The sequence below is a fragment of the Erinaceus europaeus genome, chromosome X (assembly GCF_950295315.1).
Source record: "Erinaceus europaeus chromosome X, mEriEur2.1, whole genome shotgun sequence".
NCBI classification, from domain to species: Eukaryota; Metazoa; Chordata; class Mammalia; order Eulipotyphla; family Erinaceidae; genus Erinaceus; species Erinaceus europaeus.
In genome coordinates, this window is record NC_080185.1 from 1,943,007 (window position 1) to 1,965,718 (window position 22,712).

At 60.9% G+C, this 22,712-nt stretch overlaps 1 protein-coding gene across 11 annotated transcripts; it reads left to right on the forward strand.

The window, feature by feature from the left end:
- Positions 1-333: 333 nt before the first annotated feature.
- Positions 334-21,249, forward strand: PDZD4 (PDZ domain containing 4). 11 transcript variants are annotated; one of them, XM_060183194.1, is made up of 10 exons: positions 334-959; positions 15,493-15,615; positions 15,710-15,963; positions 16,785-16,875; positions 17,292-17,390; positions 17,698-17,730; positions 18,141-18,203; positions 18,362-18,463; positions 18,614-18,724; positions 18,845-21,249. In XM_060183194.1, exons 1-10 carry the CDS (start codon positions 900-902, stop codon positions 20,396-20,398), a joined length of 2,490 nt encoding a protein of 829 aa, XP_060039177.1. In that variant the 5' UTR covers positions 334-899; the 3' UTR covers positions 20,399-21,249. The 11 variants fall into 11 exon arrangements, with proteins under 11 accessions (XP_060039177.1, XP_060039178.1, XP_060039179.1 ...); XM_060183195.1 differs by having other exon boundaries at positions 15,710-15,945; XM_060183196.1 differs by lacking the exon at positions 17,698-17,730.
- Positions 21,250-22,712: the final 1,463 nt, after the last annotated feature.

Below are 22,712 nucleotides of genomic sequence, written 5' to 3' on the forward strand. Positions count from 1 at the left end.
CTCATAGCTCCTTCCCTGTTCTCTGAACAAAGGTGTCCATTTCAACGACAGCGTGGGGACCCCTGAGTTGCAGGAGAGAAGCATCCGCGGAGGGGAGGCAGAGGGTGGGGGAATGCATTGGGGCTGCTCGCCTGACCCTGAGCCCCGAGTTCCCTGGGGTGCCGCGAGGTGCTAGGCACCGCGGTGCATCCGCGCGCAGGCCCCGCCCCGGCCTCCCGCGCCAGCCCGAGCCCCCCGCCGCTCCTGCGCCCCCCACAGCTCCCCTCCCCGCGCGCGTGCGCCCCGTGCCCGCGCCCCTCCCCCGCCGCCGCCGCAGGCGCACGCGCGTGTCCGCCGTCCCGGGCGGGAGCTGGCGATCTGGCGATGGGGCGGATTGCGGGCCGGAGAGCGGCGGCCTAGCGAGACGGGAGGCGGGAGGCGGGAGGCGGGAGGCGGGAGGCAGGCGGCCGGCGGGCCTGGAGCGGGCTGCCGCTCCCCAGTCGGGCCGGGCCGTGGCGCGGAGCGCGGGGGCCGGGCTCCCAGGCAGGCGGCCATGGGCGGGAGCCGGTGGCGGCAGCCGCAGTTGCGGGCCAGGCGGGCGGGAAGGCGAGCAGCCTCAGGCCCCTGACGGCCCCCGTGGCCCAGCGCGCCCCCGCGCCTCTTAGGGGGCCGTAGCCAAGCAACGCCCGGCGCGCCGCCCATCCCCCGCTGCCCTTTTTTTCCCTGGCCGGGTGCGAGGGAGCATGCCCGCGCCTGGCCTCCGCCTGTGCCGACTGCTGCCGAGGGGCGTGGAGCGGCCCCTCCCTCGGGGCTGTGCCCCCCGCCCCCCGCGCTAGGCTATGGCCCGCGGCCCGGGACCCGCGGGTCCTTGCGCGGGCCACTGAGCGCCTCTCGCACCGCGCCCCTGTCCGGCCAGCACCATGGGATGCAATATGTGCGTGGTCCAGAAACCGGAGGAGCAGTACAAAGTGATGCTGCAGGTAGGCGCCGGCCCGCGAGGCTCCACCGGGCCGCCTTGCCAGCCGCCCCCTCCCCGCTCTTCCGGGCTGTGGGGCGTGGGCGCTCCGTGGGAAAGCTCGCACTCGGGAGCGCTGCGGGCCAGCCCCAGGGCTCCTGGACTGGACGGGGCTGCCGCTGCCAGCCAGGTCGGGAAGTTGGGCTCTGCCTGGGCCCGCATGGGCGTCCGGGAGGCTCAGACTGGCCAGAGGGGCACGGAGGTTGCTTAGTAACAAGCTCAGGTCCTGAACCCGCGCGCCCTCTGGGCCAGGACAGGGGAGGGGACTCGGTGCTCAAGAGGCGGGGATGGGGGGGGGGGCGGCGAAACCCGGGTCCTCACGGGTCAGGGCTGCTGGAGCGCGGGCGTCTTGGGGTCCCGCTGATGGCCAGCAGGACCAGCACCCTGGCACCCTCTCTGCGTTCGGGTGACCCCAAACGGTAGGCTTTCAGGACTTGGGGACCTCGGGTGAGTGAATGCAGGCGGGATCAGCAGGAGGATGGTCTAGGGGGGCGTGGACTTGACTGGGCACCCAGCTGAGGGAATGGAGAATCTGGCTCCTGCTCCCCACGGCCCCAGAGTGGGCTGTCTTGCCTGTGCGTGGTGTGCCTTCGTGAGTGCGTGCCTGTGCCCCGTCTGTGTGTGCGTGGAGGCCCCTTGTCCGCGCTTCGTATTTTCTGTGTGCAGTCTGCCAGCTGTCCAGGGCCATGTCCAGGATGTGGTGCTACATGGCCCAGGGCTCCGTGGCCCGAGGTCAAGGTCAGCGGGAACTGAGCTGGGGCAGACCAGGCTCGGACTCCAACTCTGGGTATGTCTCTCAGGACTGGGAAGAGGGCTTGGGCAGAGCAGCCTTGCTGGAGGGTGGGGATTCACGGTGCAGGTGGCAGGAGAAGGGCGAGAGTGTCCCCTTGTCCCGGCCTGACGCCCCATATTCACACTCTGGGTGGATCCCTGCACTGACCCCACAACCACTCTCTTCTCCCTACTGTCTGGAAGTGTCCTTTGCCTGTGCCCCCCCCCACACACACACTCGCAGTGGGATCTAGGACATCCAGTGCCACTGTGTGTGGCTGTGCTTCGCCCTAGTGGGTGGAACAGCCCAGGGATTCCAGCAGGCGGTCCCACAGCTCCTGGGAGAGGGGTCCAGGAAGACTTCATTTCCTGTCAGCCTTCAGCCGAGTGCTGAGTAGGACTGCCTGCCTGGCAGTGAGCCATGCTTGGGAGATGACACTGGCGACACTGCAGTGACCCTTTTGGCTCTGTGTTCCAGTGGGGGGAGACTCCAAGTGGGAGGAAGGTGAGAAGTGAAGCTAGGTGGAAAAGTTGGGGAACAAATGTTCGTCCTCAGAGGCACGCCCAGCCACTGGGCTGGATCCCCGGGGCTCTGCGCATTTGTAACTTCTCTGGGAGGGATCTGGTCTGCCTGCTGGGTTCAGAGGAACACTCCATTAAGCTGGTGAGACCAAAGTGGCCTGGATGCCAAGGAAACAGGCAATGTGTACCTCCAGGTGACCGGGGGCTGGGGTCAGCTTCTCCCCACCTAGACTTTTGATCAGAAAGCACTTCTGTGTGGGGTCACTGGTCAGCTCCCAGGACCCTCCCCTGGCCTGGGGCTCCTGGTGACCTCTGCTTGCTTAGTGTGTGCCCCTAGCTCCTGAGTGGTCGTCACACATAGCCACGCTTGGCACCTCTGCTTCTTGGCAGAGTGAGGTCCCACCGGGACAGTGCGGCCCATGGCGTGTGTGCCAGAACTCCCTGGAGCCTCTTCCCATCCCCCCCACAGGTTTCTGAGCCCTCGAAAGAACCCTCAAAACTCTGCCTCTGCCTCGAGTTCCAGGCCTATCACCCGGGGGCTCCTGGGCTCACAAAACCAACCCACACCATGTGCATAGCTCAGTGCTATCCAGTAGATTCAGAGACCTGTGCAGCCAGAACCTTCTTTCACCTGAAAAAGAAACCCTGGACCTACCAGCACCTCCCATACTCTGCACTCACTGCCGCTACAAGTTGCTCGCGCCAGACATTTCCTCCACCTGTACTTCACATGCAGTGCACACAGCTGTAGCATAGCACAGGGGCTCTTCTGCGGAGCTGTGTTCTCTTAGTTCACTTACTGTTGTGTGTGGAGGGCTTGGCCATAGCGTAGCAGGGCTCACTATCAAGTTCCTTTGTGTTGCTGAGTAGTAGTCCTTTAACTGGCATAAAAAAAAAAAAAGCACTTGTGAACATCGGCTCATTCTTTTCTGGCTGTTGTGAGCATGAGTGTAAAAATGCCCAGTCAGTCACTGAATCCTGGACGCATTAGAAGCAGAGTACTAGCTTACGTGGCTGGCTTCTGTCATAGCTGATTGCCCCTGCCGAGCACCTCAAGGGGGCCCAGCACTGGTACCGAGGGGAGGGGTCTAGCACTGCCAGCAGGCCCACCACAGTCAGGGGCTCCCTTTCCCCGCAGTTCCCCAGCTCAGCTCCCCAGCACCTGCTCTCTGCCTTCCTGGAATCTGCATTTCCTAATGGCCCCAGGAGCTGAGTGGCACACCTTTGCTGGAGAAATGTGAAGCCAGTTTCCACACAGGTGTGCAGAGTCTCCCAGTGTGCATGTCAAGGTGGTCTTGGCTCTCCCGGGTCCCTTGAGTCTCTCCATGACTGTCAGTGCCAGCTGGGACTGCGTGATGATTTCACTGCATTTGTACATCCTTGTGAGGCATATGCCCTATGAAATGGGCTGTCTGCTTTCTTTCATTGGGGTCTTGTAGTTGTGGCAAGTTTACCCAGGAGTGTTTCCCTCTGTGTGATACCACTGGCTGGGAGAGCTGTTTTCTGAGCGGCCTTCTCCCGCGTCTCCTCGTTACTGTGTAGAAATGCAACGGATCTTTGTCCCTGGATGCAGCAGTGCCCTGCAACCTCACTCACCCCTGGGCCACAGCGCACTTCACTTCCTGCTGGGTTTTTTGTGTGGACCAGAAGTGGGGAGAGTGGGCATGCTGCCTTGTTTCTGATCAAAGAAGCTCCCCTTCCGGTCTTGCTGCTGCTCCAAGTTCGATTCCTCCCTTTCCTTCCCTCTGCCTCTCCTATTTAAGCAGAGCACCGCTCAGTTTTGGCAGTGGTTGAGGGGGCTGAACCCAGGCCTGGGGCCGCAGGCACAGGAGGCTTGTGTTACCATGAAGCTACCTCCCCAGCACAGAGGCTAGCTTGGATTGTCAGGGGCTTTTTCTGTGGCCTGAGGTAGCCTTGTGAGCTTGGCCTGCTCTGTCGGGACCACTGAGTTTCTTGGCGCTGAGCAGTGAAGCCAGGCCTCAGTCCTGCAAGTCCTGTGCTGTGCCATGCTGAGCACTGCTTTGCCCTTATGGGCACTTGAAGTGTAGTGTGTCATCTCCCCGAGGTGGCCCCCAGTGCGTGCTGGAGTGGTGCTAGGGCGACCGTCTCCTAAGATCAGGGAAATCAGGGAACGAGTCTTTGAGAAAGACAGCTCAGCAAGCCTGAGAGCTCCAGCTCCAGCTCCAGCTCCAGCTCCCTTCCTCCCACCCTAGTCCTGGCCTCGGCCCCAAGGCTGCTGCCGCCACTTGAGAGTTCACCGCCTGGCACCCTGCTTGTGGTCTGGATCCCTCTGTGACGCCGGGACCCCATTACAGCCTAACCACTCTGCTGCACTGGCCCTCACGGCTTTCCCTCTTTTGAGCCTTCCAGACCCTTGTAGCACCCACTCTGTAGCTTCTGGTGGCTGAGACCTCCTGTCTTTCATCCACAGATTCCCCAGGCCCCTCTCACCTTTCCACAGGAGGGGAGGCAGGCAGGAGAGTCTCCCACTGCCTCTCAGTGAGCCGAGGGTGCCAGCTCCATTCTCTCCTGCCGGGCACCCAGTTTGCACACCACACACACCTCCTGGACTCCGGATCCAGGGAGAAGGCATGCCTGCCCCCCTCTCTGGAGGTCATCCTTTGTACCTCCCCCCACTTGCCTGGACACCCTGCAACACAGCTGTGGAGCTAGAAAGACAGGTTGGATGCTCAGTGTAAGCAGGTGTCTCCCCCTCCCGGTACTTTCTGTCAGGGCAGGATAAAAGGAAGGATTCCGGAAGGCTCCACCTCTTTATAGATTAGGCTGCCAGGGCTTCTCTGGGGCTTTGTGCTACACTGCTCCCCGCTGAATTATTCCCAGAGAACTCCCCCGCCCCCAGAGAGGGTGAGAGGAGACACTACAGCACTATTCCACTACCCATGAAGCTTCCCTTTTGCATGGTGCTCTCACGTTGTGGCCCAAGACTCGAACCTAGGCCCTAGCGCGTGTCAAGTGCGCGCTTTACCAGGTGAACCATCCTCCAGCCCTAAGGAAGAGTATTTTGACGAATGTTAAGTGAGGTGCCAGTTCTCCAGGTCAGCCAGTTGTTGTCCAGATTGCCTGGGGGGAGGCCCCTGGAACTGGGGGCTTCTGGGCTTTGTCCGTCTGCTGGTCCACAGAACTCTAAGTAAGTCAGTGGAGGCCCCAGCCCTGCCCCCCCCCCATCCCCAAGCCAATCTGTTACAAATCAGGGGGCGAGGCCTAATTCAGACCCAGCAAATCAATTTCCAGGGGTCACTGCCCAAGGGCGGCCCCAAGGGACATAATCTACTCTTCGTGCCTCTTGCAACCCACTGACCCCCCCCTTCTCACCCCCACCAACTCCTGCACATTGCCTGAGGCGGATCCTGGCACTGCAGGAGAGGGAACCCTATCTGTTGAGGGCAAGGTCTGGCACACACCACGGGGTGGGGGGGCGGGGTCGGGAGCTGGGGGTGGGGCTCCAGGCTTGCTGTGTCCCCACCAGAAGTCATTTCAGTAAGGCTCATGGTGGAAGAGACCATCAGGAAGGTCGTCGGGGGTCAAGGTTGTGAGCAAAGGTGCTAAAGGCTGTACCCCAAATGACTCACCTTAGGAGGAAGAAGTGCACCTGTGTGAGGCAGAGAGAGATTGGCCACCACCATCTCCCATCTCCCTGAACTCCTTATGAGAAGATGAGAAGCTTGGGGGTGGGCGGGGGAGAAGTCTCACTGTGGTATCCAGACTTTCACCACAGCTGTCCTGGACCCTTCCAAGAGGTCAGTGCTAAGAATGTAAAAGAAAGTCGACCAATGGGATGGAATACTCTGGACCAAAGGAAGCTGGACCGGGAAAACCAAATGTGATCAGGGTGTGGGCCTTGGCTGGACCCCTGACCCAGAAAAAGGAAGAACACTTCCTTATATTAACACCGGAGCCCTGGGGCGCCTGGGAGAGGGCCGGCAGAGCTGGGGAGCACCAGCAGATGAATAGAGAGCCACCTTCTCTGGGCCTCTAACTTGTGCCCAAGCCTTGGGTTTGGAGGTCCCCGTGACACTAGTCCGTCCCCATGAAATGTCTCGACAGCAGGCTGCGTGATCCTGCGTACCAGTGCAGAGGGGATCGCGGGATCCTGGGCAGTCCTGGCCTCAGTTTCTCTGGGAGTGGTCCACTGTGCTCCACCCACCCTGTCGCCTCTCCCAGCGTGACAGAGACTTCCAGCTGCCCACCGGGAAAGGAAGACAGACTCTCTCAGGGAGCTCCCTCTTGGCTCTGCTTCCTGGGGACTCTGATCAGAGCTTGGGGAAAGCCCTCCACCGGCCTCCCGTCGGACGACCCCGGCGGGGAGCTGCCGCAGCGGGGTGTGGTGAAGGCTCGCGACCGTCCATCGTTCCGCGGCGTAGAACCCGGCTCTGGGAGCTGCCGTCCCCGCTGGCAGTGATGTTAAGGCTGCCGCCAGGCTCTTTGTCTGCGGCTTCGGGCTGGGGGCGGGGCTAGCGCGCCAGGGCCCGCCCCCGTGGCCCTCAGGTGAGACCGCGCCCCCAGAACGCCCCCTGCGTCCCTCCTGTTTCCTCCCAGGCTGGCATGTCGGCACCTGCCTCCCCCCCCCCCCCCCCCGCTCTTGGCGACACCAGCTTCCCTTGCGACCCCTTCCATTGGTGGTGGCCAAATCCGGACGCCCCCAGTAAAAGCTGAACCTCAGCCCAGTCTGCAAACACCCCAAAGGCAGGCTAGGGCTCTGTTGGTTCCCAGCTCACTGGGACCCGCCCCCCTTATCGAATCCAAGTGCACCTGGGGTTCGTCTGACCACTGCAGAGCACAAGTGCCTTCACTCCGCCCTGGGGGAAAGCTTTGCTCCTTCTCTCTGGAAGTCAACCTCCCTGAGCAGGATGAAAAAATCGAGGGGTGCAGCCGCCATGCCCCTGCTCAGTTGCTGTGTCTCTCTGCCTTGCCCTGTTGTCAGCGGCCTCTCTCTTAACACACAGTCTGCTGTTTCCATGTCAGACTTAAAAAGTTCTGCTCAGGGTGGGGGTAGGTAGCATAATGGTTCTGCAAAGAGACTGTCATTCCTGAGGTTCCAATGCCCCAGGTTCAATCCCCTGCACCACCGTAAGCCAGAGCTGAGCAGGGCTCTGGTGAAAAAAAAAGGGGGGGCTGCTCAGGTGACACTCAGGGGTGTGAGTTGGGGCTCTGAGTGAGTGCCAGGGCCACTAGGTGTGCCTGCCACCCTCAGGACCCTCCCCTCAGCTTCGTGGCTGCCTGGGCCGCAGTGTTCCCTCTGTACCTCGGGGCTGCACTGTGATAACACATATGTGACGCCACACGTTCCTTAGTGGTGATAGTCCATTCAGTCTCTCTCGTGCCCAGACATGCCATCACCCCAAAGGCAATGGAGCCTGCTAAGCTGGCCCTGTCCCCACACAGCTGCAAGCTAAGCCATCCTGTTGTCCCAGTCTCTGCTGGGGACGTCTACCTTGCTGCCACAGTGTGACTAGAGTGAGCCAGCCTGCTATGAGCGCCTAGGCGCACATTTTTGTTTCATGCCTGCTTTCCACCCTTGTCGCCCACTTTGCTGTTCCCTCATCTCACGCTTCTCCTTCTCTGATGGCCACCAGCCTGCACTGGCCGACCCCCAGGACTCTCCTCTAGCCCCGTGCCTTGTTCCTAGCCCATCATCTCTGGCCTGGGGTCCTTTCCCTTGGCTTGTTCTCATGAAGGTTAGGGAAATGGACTCCTACCCCCCCCCCCCGGAGAGCACCAGGTCACGTGCCTAGGAATGTCTCTGTTCCCCACCTTGCGGGCACTTCGTCCCATGCATTCAAGTATCCATCCTGCACACTCGCTGGCACAGCCCTGGCTGTCCTCAGCCACCCCTGCTGACACCTGCTCTAACCCAGGGCAGTCTGGTTCCCAGTGGCCCTCTCTGCTCCTTCTGGCCCGGGACCACTTTTGTATACTGCGTGCCCGCCGCACCTCAGCTCCCTCACAGGCAGGGAGGGACACTGGTGATTCCCAGCGAGCAGGGACACAACAGGCTTCTTGTGCACCCATACCCTTGAGCCGATGACACCTCCTGGGCTGGGTGTCACGGGCTCCCTGCGATGCGGCCCGGGTTGTGGGGGTGGGTGGCGTGCTCCAGCTCCTGCCACCTTCTCAAGGCTCCCTGCAGCACCTCATACGGGGAGTGGAATGAGCACCCTCTGCTGTCCCTTCTCTGCACTCTGGACAAGCCCCAGGAGACAGCACGACACTGCCTTGTCTCAGGAGTTCCTTATCACCAAGGCTGCCCTCCGAGCACCATGGCCAGCAGCCCGGGAGAGCAAGCCTGCGCACAGGCTCTGACGCCACACTAATGCCTTGGGATGCTTCTTTGCTCTCTCCTGATCTTGGTCACAGCAAAGTGGCCCAGGCTGCCCACAGGGCCTCTCCCCCCGACTCCTGCATTTGAGCCCTGTCTGCTACTTCCGCCTTCCCCCACCCTATGAAGGGGCTGCTTCTCTGGGCCTGGCATAGATCAAGGGACTGGGTGGGCAGGGGGGGTGTGGGCTGTGTAAGGACCCTCCTCCCAGGGCAGCCCTAGGACCTGTTGACTCTGCTTCTTCCCCATGGTGACGGGTGCTTAGGTGGACTGTCATTGCACCCCCACTCTGGGCCTCCTGTCCTCTGCTCAGGATGAGCCTCACACCTTCGTCACTCACAGAGCTGCTTCTGTAGGCGCCATCTTGAGGGGAGCCTGTGGGAAGTGGTGGGGCCTGGGCAGGGGTGTGGGCTGCTCAGACCCACCTCGGCCTTTATCTGTGGAGCATAACTGCTCTGTCTGTGGTCAAGCCTTTCCGGATGCTCTCTGTTGCGAGTGGGAAGGGGGTTGGGTTCCTCTCCCTACCATCCAGGCAGAAGTCCTGGGCTGCAGGTCCTTCCTGCCCCTGAGGCCTTCCCTGCTGGGACTCCAGACCCTGGGAACTGCCCAGCCTTTTGTGGGGCATCTGGGCTGGAAGTAGAGGCTGTGGGGGACAGCCAGTCAGCACGGGTGCGGAGAGCAGCTCTGGGTGTCAGTCCGAGGTGACTGCACTGCCACAGCTCTCCCTGCCCTGGCACCCAGGGCTGAGCCCCAGGAGTTGGAGACCCTCTGATTGGGTGAGGTTCACTGCAGACAGCACACCCGGAAGGACTGCTTCCTGAGAAAACGGCCTCTTACAGCTCCACATCGCCATGAACTTCTTCTGGATGTTTACAGAAAGCTCCTTGAAATATGTGCATCCTTTACTTGGACAGGCAGAGTACACTGCTATGAAAGCGAGATTTGAACCTGGGTCCCTGTCATAGCTGCTCTGTCCATGTGCCTGCTCCCACCTGATCCCTCATAGTTAAGGTCTTGCTGATCAGTATTTTCTTTCTTTCTTTCTTTCTTTCTTTCTCCTCCTCCTCCTCCTCCTTCTTTCTTGCCTCCAGGGTTATCTCTGGGGCTCGGTGCCAGCACTATGAATCTCCTGGCAGCCTTTTTTTTTTCCATTTTATAGGACAGAGAGAAATTGAGAAGGGTGGGGGAGATAGAGAGGGAGAGAGACAGAGAGACACCTGCAGACCTGCTTCACCACTTGTGAAGATTCCCTTCTACAGGTGGGGAGCAGGGCTCGAACCTGGATCCATGCACTTAGTGCTGTGTGTACTTAACTGGCCCCTGATCAGCATTTTCTACACTTGCTGTTTGTTGAAGTTCATGATCACTTTTCTCCAACTCAGAGTCTTGTGTGCACGAAACCTCCTGTTCCCTCTTTGCTCATCTTCAGTCACATGGTTGCCAGGACTTGAACCTGGGCTGTGTGTGTGGCAAGGTGCTTGCCCTGCCCGGGGAGCTAGCTCTCTGTCCCTAAACATTCCCCCCAAAATCCATAGCTTGGGGAGTACAGGCAGAGAACTCACCTCCACAGCTCCCTGGCACAGCACTTTCCACAATCGCTCCCCTGCCTGCTGTGTGAACTGTTTGCCAGGCGGCGGCGAGTTCCTGCTGACTCTCTGTAGGAGCAGGGTGGGCTGGCCATGTGGCCCAGTAGGTCTCCCTTCCAAGTAGGCGCTGTAAAACCTGAAAGCAGGGGCTGGGACCAGAAGGTGTGCAGTGTGTTCACAGAGGTGGGAGCACATGCATGGCTGCGTGCGCACAGTGACAGTGGGAGCTTGCTGCAGGAGTTGTCCAGATCTGTGGGGAGCGCTCACAGGGGGACACTGGGGTGAACAAGGAGTCAGGGCACAGGGTCTCTTGGGGGCATTGCCAGAGGGGACATTTTACAAAGATGGCACTGCCTTGTGCACTTTAAAGTGATGCCAACGTCAAGTTCACAAGAGGCATGTTAGCCACACTCACACCCTGAGTTCCTGTGGCATTGGACATGGCCACCGAGAGCAGATTTGGTCTAAGGGGTGAAGACTTTGTCATTGGCAGAGCCTTCGAGGGAGCTTGTCACTGCGCAGGGCTGACACACCGGGGAGGGCAGCGTGCTTGGTGTCAGGGCGGGCAGGCAGGTGTGGCTGGCTCCGTGCCAACCTGGCGTCAACCCCTGTTCTTGTGGACCCGAGTCTGGCCTCCAGGCTGTTTCTGAGGCTCAGGTGCAGGGCCAGTAGTCACATCTGTGCCAAGGGGTCCCTCGAAGGCTCATCCACTCTCCTGGGCAGAGGGGCTGCCTTTCTACAGCGCATCCCTCGCTCCAGAGTCAAGGACCCCCAGCTGTACTGGGTCCTGGTCAGAGTTGCCAGCCCTGAGGGAAGATGGAGCCACAGGCAACACCTACACGACTAGCTGCCGAAAGGCCATTGCAGCTGGAACGGAACCCAGCCTAGCACAGGCGGACACTAGACATGAGAGCCCTCAGAACCAGTCCCCTTCAAGGGGCTTCAGCAGTGAAGTGTGGATTTCTTCTGGATTGTTCTGAAGGGGGCGGGCCTGCACTTGATGAGGGAAGCGTCTAATAGTGAGAGTTTTCTAACAGGCTCTGGGCACCGGTCACACTCTCCCCAAGATGGCAGCTAAGGGGGTTGCTTCTAGAGTGTTCCGAAGGAGACGGCTTGCGCTAGATGCAGGGAATGTTTTGTAACAGTCACTTCTGCCAGTCTGCTCCATTTGTTACTCATTGGCCTCCCTCTGGGTGTGGCAGGGAGCCAGGCCCCTGCCCTCAGGTGCCCTGGGCGGTGGGGAGACAGACCTAGAAGCCAATCCAAGCCCCCATCTCCTCACCTCTGGGGTAGGCTGGCTAGCGCGGAGGTCCCCATGCCTCTCCCTAGCCTGGACCTCTCCATCGGATAGCCCATCCTCAGCCTCTGCCCTGATGCGGGGTGCGGGCTGCTTGTGCGTCCTCCAGAACCCAGGGCAGGGACGGGCTCTTCTGCTGGGTGTCTGTGTAACTTGCGTATTTGCCATGGTGGGGGGGGCACCTGCCTGAGTGGTGGTAGGGACAAGGAACTCCAGCTGCCCATCCAGAGCAGAGACCGGGAGTGGAGGGACGGGCTAGTGACACGGGCTGGCACTGACACTTGGTGGGGAGAGGGAGGGGAAGAAGAGGCTCATATGTAGAGCCACAGACTTGTCACTGCTGCCACCAAGCCCCCATCCCACCTCACTACCTCAGCTCAAGTGCTCCCCAGCCCCACCCGCACCCCTGCTGAGCCCCTTCCCCATGCCAGCCTGACCTACCCCTTGGTGCTGCCCGTGACAATTTCCTTCCTGAAGTGGGGGCCAGCTTGGCACTTGTCAGTCAAGAACGGTAGGCATAGGGGTGCTGCCTGTGAAGCCACTGCCATTATTATTCAAGGCCAGTGGACCCCACTGGTGATAGCCTTCATCCCCCTAACACCCCGTGGGGGACAGAAAGTGCCCCTCTATCTTGGTGCGGCCCTCGGCTGTTCTCCCTGCGGGCATTTCCTATCCAGGAACCATTTTCTCCCTTTTATCTTTTTCTTCTTCTACACTAGAGAATGAACCCAGAGCTTTGCACTTTGCCATCTCTCTGGCCCGGGTTTTATTCTATGCTTTGAGAGAGAGATCGATCCAACTGCACTGCCCACCCCCCAGACCTCCATTGGTGCTGTTCACTGTGCTTCAGTAGGGTTCACGGGCTGGTCCCTTGCATGGCGAGGTGGTGAGGGAGAGGCTGCGCCGCCGAGCCACCTTTGGCTTCCCTCCTCAGCGCTTGCCCCCGTCACTATGGCAGCCTGTTTCCTCGTGGTGGAGCTCCGTGTACCGGGGGTGGGCTTCGCCACCTTCTCTGCTCATCCTGTCTTATTCTGCTTTCAGAGCTCTTTTTGGTTGTGTGCAAGACTTCCATTTAGCATGATCAAATATGTGTCTTTTTATGAATATGCTCTTGGCTGCCCATTCAGAAGATTTTTCTTGGGTGGGGGGCAGGGCGAGAACCAGAGCATCACTCTAGCACATGTCATGTTACGGATTGAACTCGGCCCCTCAGATTTAAGAGACCAACCCATTCATTCTCCACTGAGCCACCGCCTGGGGCCGTTTGATCAGTTTGGAAATGCCAGCATTTCTTCTGCCCCAGCATCTAAGCCTGGGTGCCTCCTCAGCAGCAGCCTTGTTGGCCCATCTCGAGTTCGTGTCTATTAAGGGCTGCTGAGCCCGGGACCGTGGCATGTGCCCCCGGGTCATAGGGCAGGAGCCGCCGGCCTGCGGTGAGGTTTGCAGGAGGCTTGGCAGCAACTGAGGCTTCAACCCTGTGCTGCACCGGAGCCGGGGACAGGCAGCCTGAGGCCGTGGATTCCCGCAGCCTACGGGGTGAGGGCTGGCTGCCGGATCAAACACCCCCCAGTGGTGCTGCTTTACCCTTCGCCCCCCACTTTCCATCTTGTGGGTTCCCTGGTCCCTGCAGAGGGGCTTCTTCTAGTCTACTCACACCCATTCCCCTTGGCTTTAGGGACCCTGGAGCTGTGGCGCCCGGGCTGGCACAGGCTTCACTATGATGGCCTGCAGTGAGCTGCTGCCTGCGCCCATCCCCTGGCGGCTGTGGCGGTGGGGTGACTGCGGTGGCAGCAGCAGGCGCCCTCTGCTCCCTCCTACTGTCTGGGCCCTGTTTCCATAGCAACGCCTCTGCAGTAAGGATTCTGGGAGAAGGACGGGTCTTCTGCTCTTGGTCTTCACCTGAATGCCCCACTGCCTGATCCTTGTCCTTCCCAGGAGTTTTGGGGGGTGTCTCCTCCCTGGGGAGGTGCTGAGGCCTATTGTGGAAGCCCTGCGAGGCCACTCTGGAACCTGGAGTATTTCTTGCCTCCGCCCCCCCCACTCTTTTGTTTGTTTGTTTGTTATTTATTTGATAGAGACAGAGAGGAACTGAGAGGGAAGGGGAGAAAGAGAGAGTCCTGTAGACCTGCTTCACAGCTTGCAAAGTTTCTCTGCAGTAGGTGGGGAATAGGTGCCTGAACCTAGATCTTTGTGCAGGGTAGCGTGTGTGTTCAACAGGGTGCACCACACCCAGCTGCCCTTCTGGCCTTTGTATTTCCTATGATTTGGTGAGCTATAAGACCTTGCCACTTAGGAGCCGGGTGGTGGCGCACCTGGTTGAGCGCACATGTTACAGTGTGCAAACACCCGGGTTCAAGCCCCCGGCCCCCACCTGCAGGGGGAAAGCTGTGCCGCAGGTGTCTCTCTGTCGCTCTCCCTCTCTGTCACCCTCTTCCCTCTCGATTTCTGGCTGTCTCTAGCCAAATAAATAAATAAGTAAATAAATAAAGATAATTAAAAGGAAATCTTGCCACGGCCACAGATCCCGGGGCCTGCCAGGGACCTCAAGGCTTTCTGCCTCTCCCTGCATGCCAGCCCTGTCCCATGCTGCCCTACCTTCTCCCACATGCCCCCTGTGGCCACTCCAGGGACTGTCCCCCAGCCCCCCCCTGCACACCTGTATAACCTGGTCTCAGCACCCTTCTTCTTGTTGGAAATGGTTTCCCTCACTCCTGGATCTAACAGCTCCCAGCAGAAATGTTCTCTGACATAATAACCAGAGAGTGCATCTGTGCATGCGTGTGTATGTGCATGTGTGTGTGTGTGTGTGTGTGTGTGTGTGTGTGTGTACTGCACAGACACATGTCTTCACAGTGAGACCAAGTTCAAAACCATCTCATCTCAGTGATGGACAGAAGGGGCAGAGCCCACACTCCAGGACCTTATCAGGAAAGAGTCTGTATCCCCGAGGTCCTGGGCCTGCGGGATTTCTTCCTTATGCTTTGCTGGATTTTCTAAGCGCCCCACAATGAGCCCGTGTCTTTTGTGTAATAGACAAGTGGTTAGAGAAGTGTCTTTCCAACCAGGGCACGATCTGGGGAGCGGGCAATGAAAGCTGAAGTGGCCAGCCACAAGGACACGTGCAGCAGCAAGGAACTGACCTGGGCCATGTGGACTCCCAGCCAGCCACAAGCCCAGTCTTCGTGGTGTGACACCCAGGCTGTAGTGATCTGGCTGACAAACCCTAGAAGCCTTGAGAACACATCCTGGGGGAGACAGCCCAGCCTAGCCCAGCGAAAGGGGCTCTCATTCACGTCCATCTGTGCCCGTGTGTCCTTGTCCCTGTGGGGCCCATCTGGGAGCCCTCCTTGTCCCATCTTAGGTGTGGCCCACCCCTGCCTGTTTTGGTGCTTGCCCTCGAGGTGGTCACTTCGGGCTGGCACCACTCACATGTGCTCCAGACTTAGGACCTAGTCCAGCCCTCCTGACTCACACCTCATAAACTCTTTCCTAACCCCACAGTTGGGCCTCCGCTCCTCATTTGTCTCCTTGCTCTTCTTTCTGCCCCTAGGATGAGCCTAGCGGGCAGCGTCTATAGCAGAGAGGAGAGATTGTACTGGGCCAGCCTGCAGCCCCTTTGCTGCCCCAGGCCAGTCCCGTCCCCTGGACTTGCTCATTCCTGATCTTAGAACAGTCCCCCAGTCGTGTGTCGCCTCCACCGGTGGTCCCTGCTGTCCTGCTTCTCAGCCCCGGGTCTCCATCCTGTGTGCCTTGACTCGCTCTACTCCCTTGCTCAGCCTTGGCTCTCTCATCTCTGAAACTGGGGCTGAGGCGGGCCTTCACACCTGGAACACCCAGGAAGTGCCAGGGTATAAGAAGGGCCATTTCCTTGCCAGCTCTTGGCTGCTATGTGGGGTCAGGTGGCTTTGTGTGACCTGTTCTCTCTGGGGAAGCCCCTCACTGTCTTCAGGCCTCTGTCCCCACCCTCCACATCTTGTCTTCTCAGTTTCTAGCCCCTGTCCCAGAACCCACTTGCTGGCGACTGCCCTCGAGGAGGGGGACATTGGTCCTCCTGCCTAGCTGTCGGAGGTGGTCCCGCTCTGAGCACCCCGCCCCCGCGAGAGGACAGGTGTGCCAGGCTGGCCCCGGAGCCAGTGTGCTCAGGCAGACTGAGGAGTGGCTTGTGCCTGAGCTGGCCTCACGGGAGCGTGTCTCTGCCGCAGGTGAACGGGAAGGAGCTCTCCAAGCTGTCTCAGGAGCAAACCCTGGAGGCCCTGCGCTCCTCCAAGGAGCCCCTGGTGATCCAGGTGCTGAGACGCAGCCCCCGCCTCCGGGGGGACAGCTCCTGCCATGACCTGCAGTTGGTGGACAGCGGCACGCAGACCGACATCACCTTCGAGCATATCATGGCGCTGGGCAAGCTGCGCCCGCCCACCCCGCCCATGGTCATCCTGGAGCCGTACGTCCTGTCTGAGCTGTGAGTCGTCCTCAGGAGGGCCCCGGGCCCTGCCTCCAGCGAGGACAGGTCACCCGGGGCCGTGCCCGCCCGACACTGTGCGGAGGGACACCCCGACTGGCCTGCCCTCCTGGCCTCCGGAGCTGACTGTGGCCCCCGGGGGCTCAGTGCTCCCCGGGCAGTGCAAGGCCCGTCAGCTCCTGGTGCATCTCACGCCAGAGCTGAGGAGGAGGCTCGTCCTCCCTGCCCCCACTGTCCTTCCTCCTCCATCCTCTCTTCTCCTCTGCTGCCCATCGCCTCCCGAGCATCCATCTCGAACCTTCCGGCATCCTTGTGTCTCTCATCTCTGTCCTTCCATCTCTGCGGCTCCTTCCTTTGGCCCCACTCGACAGAGGGGCCTCTCTTTCTCATCTGCCCGTGGTCACTCGGCCAGTCTAGACCTGGGCTTCCCTCCAGCAGCAAGCTTGGCCTCTGGCCAGGAGGTAGAGTGGGTCCCCTGGTGCCCTGACACTCGCAGTCCTGTCTGGGGCCTGGATAACTCCTCGGGGCGCTGCATGAGTGGGCCAGTGTGGGGGTGGGCAGCTGTGGCAGGAGGGGAGGGGTACCTGGATTTCAGCAAGCAGGGTGAGTTTGGGGGAGATGGGAACAGGCAAGCCTGGGGCCTCCATGTGAACCCCACACTCTGCCCTTTGAGAAACATCTCTTAGTCTTTGTGGCCGCATGTGACACAGAAGAGAGGGTCTGCAAAGGAGGGGGCCCAGAGAAGGGCTCCACGCCAACTGTGCTGGAACCAGCCAGCCTGCGAGCTGGGATGGCACACCTGACCCCCTTCTCCTGGGCAGCCCCCCCATCAGCCATGAGTATTATGACCCGGCGGAGTTCATGGAGGGCGGCCCGCAGGAGGCAGACCGTATGGACGAGCTGGAGTATGAGGTGAGCTGGGCGGCTGGGCCAGGCCAGGGAGGGTGCACTGCAGATGGAAGCACCCTGGCCCGCCAGCTGCAGCCCTGCCTGGCCCGCCCCTGCCACCCCAAGTGCGAGTGCCAGGCCTCAGGCCCTCCAGCTGCAGGGAGCATCTTAGGCTCAGGGGCCAGGCTGGGCTGAGTCGGGTGGGCACGGGTGAGGCCGGCGGTCAGTGTGTCGGTGAGTCCGTGTCCTACGCATGTCCTTGTCCTGTGCGTCCTGTGTGTGTCTCAGGCCTGTTCCGGTGGGGACCCCATTACACATGTGTGCACGAGGTGGGGCTGGCCAGAGTGCCCTGACTGCTGCGTGGGGGAGGGGAGCTGCTGCAGGTCTCTGGGCTCAGACCTCACAGGGCGTTCTGCCTCGCTCCCCGGCCCTCTCGGCAGGAGGTGGAGCTGTATAAGACCAGCCACCGAGACAAGCTGGGCCTGATGGTGTGCTACCGCACAGACGACGAGGAGGACCTGGGCATCTATGTTGGAGAGGTACGAGGCCCGGGGGCCGTGTGGTGGTACACCTGGTAGAGTGCACATGCTACCATGCACTAGGACCCAGGTTCAGGCCCCCAGTCCCCACCTGCAGGTGTCTCTCCTTCTCTCTCTCTCTCTCTCTCCCTCTCTCCCTCTCTCTCTCTCTCTCTCGGTCCCACTTCCCTCTTAATCTCTCTGTCCAATAAATAAGAGGCACGAGGCCTGTGCAGCTTTCCCAGTCTTCCTAGCAATGCCCATCGAGCAGGGCCTTGGAGTCAGGTTGGCACACGGAGCCAGCCACCTCACTGTCCTTGCTCCACAGCCTCGCTGGTGCCGGTGCTCACTCAGGGATAAGGTAGTTTCCCAGTGGTGAGGCCAGGGAGCCGGCAGCTTGGCACGTGTCCAGGACGCTTGTGCTCAGCCCTCCCTTGCTGCCCTCCCTCAGCCCAGCAGATTCCTGCCCTCCGGCCTTGTCACTGTGCCTGTCCTTCCTGTTGGCCCCGCCGGTGCTTTCAGCCTGGCTGGGGGGGGGGGTGCGGGTGCATGCCGTGTCAGAGCAGCATGCCAACTGGGGGAGTTTTCCCTGGTCAGTGGTGGCTTGTGTTCGGGGAGGGGCTACGCTGGCTGGGACCCTTGTTCCTTCCCGAAGCTGAGAGCTGCTGAAGAAGGGCTGGCAGGGAGCCTGCAGTGCCTTGGGAGGGCCCTGAGTGCAGGCTGTTGGGGAGGTGGTACATGAGTGTCCATGGGCGTGTGCATGCCTTGCAGGTGAACCCCAACAGCATTGCAGCCAAAGATGGCCGGATCCGCGAGGGAGACCGCATAGTGCAGGTGAGCCGTGCTGGTGCGCCCCGAACCTGCCTGTCAGCCTGCTGCTGTGGCCAGGACGGGAGCCCCGTCCCACCTGCAGTGCCCTACGGGCCTTTCCCTACCAGGGGCTGCTGCAGAGCCAGCCGCACGCCCTCACTGTCCTCCTTGGCATGCCACAGATTAACGGGGTGGACGTGCAGAACCGGGAGGAGGCAGTGGCCATCCTGAGCCAGGAGGAGAACACCAACATCTCTCTTCTGGTGGCCCGACCCGAGAGCCAGGTGTGTGTGCCACCCCCAAATCCCGCTCCCCGGTCCTGGCAGAGGCGTGGCCTGCCCATGGGTAGGTGGGCGGGAACCCAGGGCCCAGGTGGCCGAGGGTCCTGTCAGGAGCTCTTCCGGCAGTGGGGACAGATGGGCCTGTCTTTGCAGTTGGCCAAGCGCTGGAAGGACAGTGACCGGGATGACTTCCTGGATGACTTTGGCTCTGAGAATGAGGGGGAGCTGCGTTCACGGAAGCTGAAGTCGCCCCCTGCCCAGCAGGTGAGGAATGAGGAAGGGGGACCCGAGGGGCACAGGGCTGCAGGTAGGTGTGACATTGACCCCCTCCTGCCATGCTGCCCGTGGGGACCAGACTGAGTGGGGGTCATGTGTCCCCCACAGCCCGGTACTGAGGAGGAGAAGGGGGTCCCTACCTCGGGCCCCGGCCTGAGCAACAGCCAAGAGCTGGACAGCGGGGTGGGCCGCACCGATGAGAGCACCCGCAACGAGGAAAGCTCCGAGCACGACCTGCTGGGTGACGAACTCCCGAGCACCACCAACACGCCTGGCACGCTGCGCAAGTTCAGCCTGCAAGGCGACGCGCCACAGGCCCGAGACCTGCACTTCAGCATGGAGTCCCTGCTCGCTGAGGGCGCGGGCCTGGCCGCCGACGTGCCGGGCCTCACTGACGAGGAGTACGAGCGCTACCGGGAGCTGCTGGAGATCAAGTGCCACCTGGAGAACGGCAACCCGCTGGGACTGCTCTTCCCCCGTGCGGCGGGCAGCACCGGCGCCCTGGACGTGAACCGCAACGAGAGCCTGGGCCACGAGATGGCCATGCTGGAGGAGGAGCTGCGCCACCTGGAGTTCAAGTGCCGCAACATCCTGCGCGCGCAGAAGATGCAGCAGCTGCGGGAGCGCTGCCTTAAGGCCTGGCTGCTGGAAGAGGAGAGCCTGTACGAGCCGGGCGCCGGAGAGCCCAAGAAGCACGAGCTGTCCGACATTTCCGAGCTACCCGAGAAGTCGGACAAGGACAGCACCAGTGCCTACAACACTGGGGAGAGCTGCCGCAGCACCCCGCTGCTGGCCGAGCCCCTGTCCGACAGCCCCCTGCGGCGGGCGGCCGCCGCGGGCAACTCCAACTTGAACCGGACCCCCTGCGGGCCCCCTGCGGCCGCTGCTGCCCCCCCCAAGGCGACCCCTCCACCCGGGAGCCCCGCCAAGTTCCGCTCCCTGTCCCGCGATCCCGATGGGGGCCGGAGACAACACTCGGAGGAGCGAGTCCGGCGCAGCCCCAAGACGGGGGCTACCGGGGCCAGCCTGGAACGTGTGGGTCCCGAAGGCAGCCCATACCTGTCGAGGCGCCCCCGAGGCCAGGGCCAGGAGGGCGCGCACTACCACAGCTGCATGCAGCTGGCGGCGCCGCGCGGCCTGGACGAACTGGGCCCCCGGCCGCTGGGCCTGGCGGGTGGTCCTCGGGTTGGGGGCGCAGTAGCCGGCGAGGCGCCCCGCATGGAGTGGAAGGTGAAGGTGCGCAGCGACGGGACCCGCTACGTGGCCAAGAGGCCGGTGCGCGACCGCCTCCTGAAGGCGCGAGCGCTGAAGATCCGCGAGGAGCGCAGCGGCATGACCACTGACGACGACGCGGTGAGCGAGATGAAGATGGGCCGCTACTGGAGCAAGGAAGAGCGCAAGCAGCACCTGATTCGCGCGCGCGAGCAGCGCAGGCGGCGCGAGTTCATGATGCAGAGCCGGCTAGAGTGTCTGCGGGAGCAGCACGGCGACAGCAGGGCCGAGCTCAACATCATCGCCCTGAGCCACCGCAAGACCATGAAGAAGCGGAACAAGAAGATCCTGGACAACTGGATCACCATCCAGGAGATGCTGGCGCATGGCACGCGCTCGGCTGATGGCAAGCGCGTCTACAACCCGCTGCTCTCCGTCACCACCGTCTGAGCCACTGGGAGCCTCCCGCCCGGCGCCCCTTCCTGCCCCCTAGACCCAGTGTGTTTGTGTGTGCGCGCGCGCGGCGCGCGCAGGACCTGCAGTGGGAAGTCCCAGAGGAGGGCCACTTCCCTAACGGCGCCTGCTTCCTTCTCTCCCTGTGGACAGTACCGAGTCGCCGGCTGGCACGGAGCGCCCTCCAGCTGAGTGCCTGCAGATGCCACTCGAGCCCACGTGCCTCCAGGCCCTCTCAGCTCGAGGACTGGGGACTGACAAGGAAGATGTGCAGACGGACCGTCCAAGCACAATAATGTCCTGCCGGGACGCAGCCGCCTCCCTCCCTCCCTCCCCCACGCCTTGGTTATTATCTGAAGACAAAGGCGCCCCTGATTTCTGTGCTGTTTTGCTTTCTGTGCTTGCCCGTCGTGGTTTCTGTTTTGTGGACCTGCTGGGGGGCTGGTAGCCCTTCAGGCAGCCTGACCAAGGTGGGGTCCTGAGTGATGGCTGGGAAGGAGGGTGGGGGGAGGAGAGGGAGGGCTGGGGGAGGGAGGGAAAGGGCGGGGAGAGGGAGGAATAGGAAGCAGCTTCCCTGCTGGCCTCCACCCCAGGTGCGGGCCTGCAGTTGGAGAGACACACCCAGGAACCTAGGGAGAGGTGAGCCGGGCCCAAGGACTGTGAGAGGGCCTCTCTCCTGAGCTGGTGCTGAGTGGGGATGGGCTCAGGAGCCAAGGCGCATGGGTAGTGAGAGCAGCAGAACCAAGTGAGAGGCAGGGACCATCCGTTCAGAGAGGCCCACACTGCAGGCAGACAGGCTGCCCTTGCCAGCATCGGTGTCCCAATAAAGCAAGCTGCCTTTTTACTCAGCAACTGGCTCTGCGTCCTTCTTTGTAGTGGGAGAGGAATTACCTATTGGGGCTCCAGGGCCTTGGGTCTTGTGACATGGGTGTCCTGTGCGCTGCTGCCAGTCAGAGTGGTACCCACCTGAGGACATCCGGGATGTACCCAACCAGGCGCTGGCCCCTGCTGACAGAGGCTAGCCCAGTAGGAGCAGGCTTGCCCACCCTCTGGCCCAGACAGCACCAGCAGGGGCAAGGAGCTGGAAGCTTCTAGAAGCCAGCCACAGGTTAATGTTTTGTATTCTTCCTCTGTAGGCTCTCCTGGTGTCTCAAAGTAATTCAGCATACTTCCTGTTACACACACAGACACTTTCTCTTTCTCTCAACCCTCAAACAGAGGAAACCAAACAGCACATTCTCACAAGATTATTTGTTCTGTGGTTATATAAGAGGAGAGGCTTTCCTCCATCCCATGCTTATTTTTCTTTTAATTTCTTCCCTTTTGTTGCCCGTTTTATTGTTGTGGTTAAAATTGTTACTGATGTCATCGTTGTTGGATAGGACAGAGAGAAATGGAGAGAGGAGAGGAAGACAGAGAGGGGGAAGAGAAAGACACATTTAGACCTGCTTCACCACTTATGAAGCGACTCTCCTGCAGGTGGGGAGCCAGGACTCAAACTGAGATCCTTATGCCGGTCCTTGCGCTTTGTGCCACTTGCGCTTAACCCACTGTGCTACCGCCCGACTCCATTTTTTTTTTTTTTTACCAGAGCACTGCTCAGCTCTGGCTTATGGTGGTGCGAGGGACTGATCCTGGGACTATGGAGCCCCAGGTATGAGAGTCTCTTTGCATAACCATTATGCTACCCTGCAAACATCTTGATCAATGATTCTGGGGTACCACAGACAGTGCCAGCTCAGCAACTCCCAGAGAAGGTTGTGGGGCTCACGCTAAGTGCTCAGCCCACCCGCTCTCATAGTTCCTGCAGGGGCTCCAGGAGTGACCTGTCCGGTGTGTGCACAGTGCCTCCTGGCGGGGACTGTGTGACCAGAGGAGCCCAGTCTCTGGACTTAGATGCTGCAGCAGCCCAAGTGACCGGCACACATTTCAAGTCCCCCGGAAACTGCACTGGTGACTTCGTTAATTTGGCTGAACGCTGAGATGGGTGAGCAGGAATCAGAGTGTTCTAGAAACAAGCGCCCTGCTGGGAAGCCTAGGCACTAAGGGTGTGGGAGGAAAGGGTGTGCGTGCAACAGGGCACGTGGGAGCGAGGGGCCAGGCTGTAGCTGGGGTCTCATAGGCCGCTGCTGTCCCCTGAGCAGCCCTCTCCAGCTGCCAGGGCCTCGAGGGGCTCCACCTGGCTCACGCTCTGGGAAGTGGGCCAGGACAGGTGGCCCAGCAGCTAGCCCAGGGAGCCAAATGCTGACTGGCTCCTGGAACACTGGCGCCAGAAGGGCTGGCAGTCCTTGGCGGCAAGCGTTGTGAAATA